Source organism: Oreochromis niloticus, linkage group LG16, assembly GCF_001858045.2.
Source record: "Oreochromis niloticus isolate F11D_XX linkage group LG16, O_niloticus_UMD_NMBU, whole genome shotgun sequence".
Lineage (NCBI taxonomy): Eukaryota > Metazoa > Chordata > Actinopteri > Cichliformes > Cichlidae > Oreochromis > Oreochromis niloticus.
In genome coordinates, this window is record NC_031987.2 from 1562121 (window position 1) to 1568120 (window position 6000).

General features: G+C 44.9%; 1 protein-coding gene across 16 annotated transcripts in view; it reads left to right on the forward strand.

The window, feature by feature from the left end:
• The window catches only part of stxbp5l (syntaxin binding protein 5L), a 140632-nt gene that overhangs the window by 123861 nt on the left and 10771 nt on the right, over positions 1-6000 (forward strand). For 14 of the 16 annotated variants that reach the window (XM_005450380.3, XM_005450385.3, XM_005450382.3 and 11 more), the window contains one exon: positions 431-610. The exons of the other annotated variants lie outside the window; for them this stretch is intronic. In XM_005450380.3, coding sequence (XP_005450437.1) covers positions 431-610 — 180 coding nt within the window. The remainder of the gene's footprint in view (positions 1-430; positions 611-6000) is intronic. 16 annotated transcript variants of the gene reach the window in all.

Below are 6000 nucleotides of genomic sequence, written 5' to 3' on the forward strand. Positions count from 1 at the left end.
GTTTTATTCTGCATCTTCCTCCTCTGCCCCGGCATCTCCTCCTTGCACATACTTACTTCAAACCACTCTCCAGCCTCTGTCACTCACTCTCCCCTTTTCCTCACTATCATCTTCCTAGTTGGCAATCAAATTTTCAGCATCAGCTTGCTCCTCTTACACTGCAGAAATATTCATCTTCATCGGTCATCTAGTGTCAGCCTGCCCTTTTGCAGTCTAGTAGACAAAGCGTCTCCCGGCAGGTCGGGAAAAGCACTTATCTCCTTGGAAAATCTCGTCCCTAATTCGAGGTTCCCTGCCTTGATTTTTATTTCACTTCCCATCAAACTAAATGACTTGTGAAGATGGATACGGCAGCAGTAAATCAGAATATGTTTAAAGTTGAATTACATCCCTCTTTCTGTTGTTTGCTAATGCTTTGCCGTTGTTACAGATCATGTCAATGGACATTGCACTAGCCCCACCTCCCAGCCCTGCTCGGCGGGGAAGCCTCGCATTCCGATGGGTCCCGAGGGGCCACGGCTTACCCGCAGAGGCCCTGGCCGACCGCCCTTCCGCAAGGCCCAGTCCGCTGCTTGCATGGAGATCTCTTTGCCTGTGTCCCACACTGAAGGTGTGTGCTTGTCTTCCCAACTCCCATCCCTAACCCTCTATAACAAACCCCCCTCCCAGCAAGTGCATGCCATCCTCTCGCCCCAGGGTAAGTGGAGAAAGGCCTGACACATGGTCAACACAAGGCAAGCACATGCTAATGCAAGTTAGCAGCATGTAATCCAAAATCGGGGTGTGGTTCTGCAGAGAAGATGCTGCAGGGTAAACAGAGCAACACACATAAAAAACAAACAAACGCACGCTTCATATACAGCTGCACGGTAAAATAACCAGACTGCATCTGCATGAGCCGACAGTCACGTACCAGGACACCACTGTTGCATTACAGCATGCAAATGGCACTCGTGCAGCTTGCATTAGCATCAGCTTACAACATTCGGACTGCAGGTTCTGCTTCTTCTGAATGCAAGAACGAGTCCTTGCATTGTGTCCTTGACTCTGCTGCTTGTGTCGACGATGTTGCAGGCCTGAAGGTTGGTGATTCAGTGATTTAACCAGTTTTTACTTCTCATGTGCCTTTATTTGTTTCTTTCTTTCTTTCTTGCATTTTGTGCTCTGCACCAAAACAGCACAAGGATCTGATGGTGTTTTTCTCATCATGTCACAGATTTATGATTATAACTCTATTTTCCTTTCTGTTTTTCTCGTCTCATAAATAAGTTCTGGATGTTTTGTTTTCTGAGATGAAAATGACAGCGCATATTAAACTTCATGTAGCGTTGCTACACTTATCGAGTTTTTATGAGCTACGAGCAAAGGGAACGCACACATCTACAAACACGGGTTATAAGTTTGTAGACGTTTGCAATTTCCTCAAACTGAAACCACCAGGACATTTTTATTTTTACCTCTAATAACTCTTATCATCAGAAGGAACACAGTTCAAGGAGGACAATAATACAAGAGCACCGCACGAGTTGACATTTTCATTAACAGACATGACATTTATTGTCTTTCCATTTGCGCTCGCTCTTATTCACACCCTCACTTTGATTTGCACCATTTAAAATGTGATGAACCCACAGAGGCTCCATATTCCCAGTGATCAGTTTAGAAACATGAATGCAAACATATGCTTTTGTTTTTGAGTCTGTCTGTAATACGCTTCTGTGTGTCCGTGTGTGCGTTCATGCTTTTACAGCTGTTTTTATATCGTCGTCTGCTAATCTGAGTTCGAATAGGGAAACGGTTCAGTTCAGTTTTATTTATGTAGCACCAAATCACACCAACAGTCACCTCGAGATGCTTTATGTTTTAATGTAAAGATCCTACAGTAATACAGAGAGTCACCAGCAGTCAGACAGCACCCCCCCCCCCCCCCCCCCCCTTCGTGGGGAGGTAATACAGCCCTGTGTTTTAGGTTTACAGCCCTCCCTGTTCATCCCTCAGACCAACTACAAATACACAATTTCATCTACTGTATTTTTCAGACCATAAGGCGCATTAGGCGAAACAAGACAGTCAAGACTCAACTTATTCTTCTTGCTTCCTCCACTTCCGTACCATTGATTCATTAATGTTGAATTCTCTGGCAGCTGCTCTATTCCCATGTTGTTGCAGTACATTAATGACTAACCTGGTATTGTGGATGGATTATCTCAGTTGTTCTCCTGACTGAAGTGTTCGTTTGACTTTGGGACCTGAAGCAGACGGAGTTTAGGACCCAGATTACTCCGCGAGGCTCCTGACTACAGTAGCCGTAATGCTCCAACAATCCATCAAGCGGTGCGGCTTCGTAGCCAAAGTCGGACTAAAACATTTTTGACAGATGTTTGAGCGCCGTGTACCACATAAAATCAGTTCGAGGGTAGTAAGCACAACCAGAATTCATACATAAGGCGCACTGATGATTTTGGAGAAAATTAAAGGATTTTAAGTGCGCCTTATAGTGCAGAAAATACGGTATTAGCTCGAGATAATACAGGAGAATGAAAATGGCAAGCTAAAGTGCCTTAAACGTGCATTCACTCTAATGGCCAACAGGGGGCGATACTTCCTGTGCCATTTATGGGCTCAGTCGCTCATTTAGACATCCAAGCGAGTCCACTTTGTAAACTTTGGACTGAGTCAGGGATATAATCCAGGGCATGCTCATTGGCTGATGAACAACAAGCTTAGTCGCCCTCCCTCATTAAATCTGATTCCAAAACACCAGGAGTGACAAAATGCTGATCGTAATGGGACCCTACAAACCGCTGGATGACGTCACAGCTGAGATGCTAATTTTAGTACAGAAGTGCAGAGCCAGTCTTTGTGTTTCTTTTAGTTCAACTTCACTCTGAGAAAGATTTTTTTAGGTGGCCAAAATATTACAGAAATTGAAGCAGAACGTGAGATAACTGGGAAGATGTTTGTGGTGATTGAATAATGTAGACAGAGAGGTCGCCCCCTGCTGGCTTTGGTGTTAAATTTCAGACCCGGTAAAGTTCACTTTCTGCTCAGAACATTTGAACTACGATTAGCTGAACAAGAACTGCTGCTTTAAGACAAACATAAAGGCCTTAATAATTCATTTTTCCTTATCTCCCCAAGACAGCGTCACTATCTTAAAGACAAAATGAGAATGAATTTTTCACCTTTGTTGGATAAAGTTTTCCTTCTTTTACACATCGAGTGACAAAGGAGACGAAGACGAAGGGAGAAAAACACATAAACAAACATCCTGTCAAGTGAAGACTTAAACTGCGATCCCAGCAGTATAATTTCGAGTTGCTGACCTCAGAAGTGACAGAGAAATGGCCTCAACCAAGATTAGCAACAACTTAATTACAGATTTTGTGTGAATTGTAGCACTTAGTCTGTCACAGCCTGACAGACGACACTAATGCAGGACGTCCATTTACTTTGAATAAACATAAACATATTAGATGCAGATTGTTCGTTCTAAGAGGACTCTGACTCTGTCCTGTCATATTAAAAGTTTTATGATCTCGCTTCAGTTGGAGAAGAGCAGCAGAAGCATCGGTGGGAGTGTCTGCGAGCTTCTTTGTCTCTGTGGTGATTCACAGGGTCGGGTTATATTCAGAAGGTGTTAAAAATAAACGACAGCAGCCTAAGAGCAGGTTCAGACCGGATGGCCGTCGATCCCGAGGGTGGAGAAGTCGTCTAATGATGCAGGGTCTGATTTAAAGTGTGGAGCAGATTGCAGCAGACTGTCACACAGCCCGTGTACATCAGTCACAGTGGGCCCAATCATCATGTACACCTGGTGAATCACTAACACTGTATGGACCACATAAACTCATCCCTTGCAGAAAGTGCACTCCTGCAAAGCTCCAGCTCACTCGTGGTCCACTGGTGGGTTGTGTTTGCTTAGACGCGGGCGCCGCCAGATTTACAGCCTCAGTCAGGTCACGACAAACTAATCTCTCCATAGGAGGCTCAACATTGTGACAGTTTCCCAAATGTCACAGTTATTGTAGCCAAACGGCACGAAACATTAGATGAACTGAGATCACATTCACCACACCGGGCTCTGCACGTCCAAAGGCTCCCTCTTAAAAACACGTGTCCGTTACTCCGGAGTACAGCTGACCCTTTTACAGCAATTCTGCAATTAAATTCATGGCGCCATCTTCACCGACCTCATTATACAACAGTGACCTGGAACCGAGAGGGAAGCAGTTTTTCATTAGCATAAGCTGAATGTTTTATTAAAGCCACGGTCGGGGCTCCAGCTGCATCACCAACCACACCGATGCAGACGATTCAAAGCTGCTGTGAAAATATGCATAAGAAACTGTTCTACAGACTTGTTGCGTAATTTTCCGTGAAACTGTATACTAGCGTGGGCCCGTGGTGATTAGCATAGCCATGCTGGTTGCCTAGCTGCACCTGACTCGAGCGCGGCCCGATGCATTGAAACATTTTGTCCGGACCTTCTGTTTGCGTCAGGCTTTACTTCAAAATAAAGGCAGAAGCAAAGAAGCCGTTCCAAGAAATTTAACACCAAATGTTAAGAAAACGTTCTTATTTTAGCTTTTTGGGTGTGTTAGAAAGCTGCATGAGCGTCCACTAAAACACCGAGCGTAGTTCTGCCTTTAATTATTTTGCAGTTGTCATCCAGAGCTCGAGGGTGGGTTTCCTGCAGGCCTGTGCACACGCACAGAGCTTTGGGTTTCTCATTGCACTTTGTCATGTTTGTCTTAATGCATCTTATTTTATTCGACCTGGAATAACACAGCCTTCATGTGCTCTAAAGCACATGTTGTTTTTTACAGTGTGGAGACAGCTCCAGCTTTGCTTCGTGTGCTGCCCACTTAGAAAGTCCACTCAGCACACAGGATATTACATAACCTAATATTTGAGTTGCTGGGAAGTTTTTTTGATTGCACTCATGTTTCAGGGACCATGATTCTGTCTTTTAAATATTGTCCCTTCATTTATCCCAGGTTTTTAGAACAAAATAGGATATATGATAAATATGGATTTAAATAGAGCTGCAGACTGAAGGAGGACACCACAGTTAGCTTGGATGAGGCATATTCTCTAATTGTTTGCAGTGACACTGACTAACAGGACACTGTAAGGAGAAGAAGATAATAAAATGGGGAAAGAAGAATAACCGAGGTCTATACTGGCATTAATGAGCACATTTTATACCTGAACAGTGGCTTTTCTCAGCACACTTATTCCCTGTCTATCACCTACCTTTGGCACTGTTGTTTATCACTTGCACTGGGTACCACAGTGAAGAACCAGCAGGATCACCAGAATAATTAAAGGTCAACAAGCAGTGCGAGAAATTAGCCCGATGTTAATGAGATCTGCACGCAGGGCAAGGACACAGAGGAGGGAAATGGCAAGGGAAGCAGAGTCGGAGCGCAGTAAACATTTCCATACCTCCCATCTCGGTCGGGCAGCCCACCCTTTAAATATTAAAAATACTTCTGTGTGATGCCACGAGGAGTGCCTGCAGACACACTGGGCATTGTTTAAGAACAAGTGTTTGCTTCCCCTCTTGTAACTGTGCTGCAGCCCACGCGCAGGCTTACAGGGTCTGCTCACCTACAGAATACAAAAATAACACAGGCAGAAGTAAAATACAGACGTTATTGGATCGCATGGCAAAGCCGAGGTGACTCGGCGAGCCACGCTTGCACAGCTATATCCAACGACAGGCCAGTTTAACGAACAGCTGAATGTGCATCATGTTCTTTTGTGTTGCAGTCCATAGATAAGAGTCTGCAGGTGTGTGTCCCTCTAACCTGTGTGTGGGTGTGTGCTTGTGCAAACATCACTGCATAAATCTAGCACATTGTCTCTCCACTTCAGATTGCCTGCCTTCCCCTTATCACCTCCCTGACACTGCCTGCCTGCCTCCAGCTCCCTGTGAGGGCCCCCCAGGGGTCCCTGTGTCCTGTCAGAGTACCGCTGCGCCTGACTTTCATT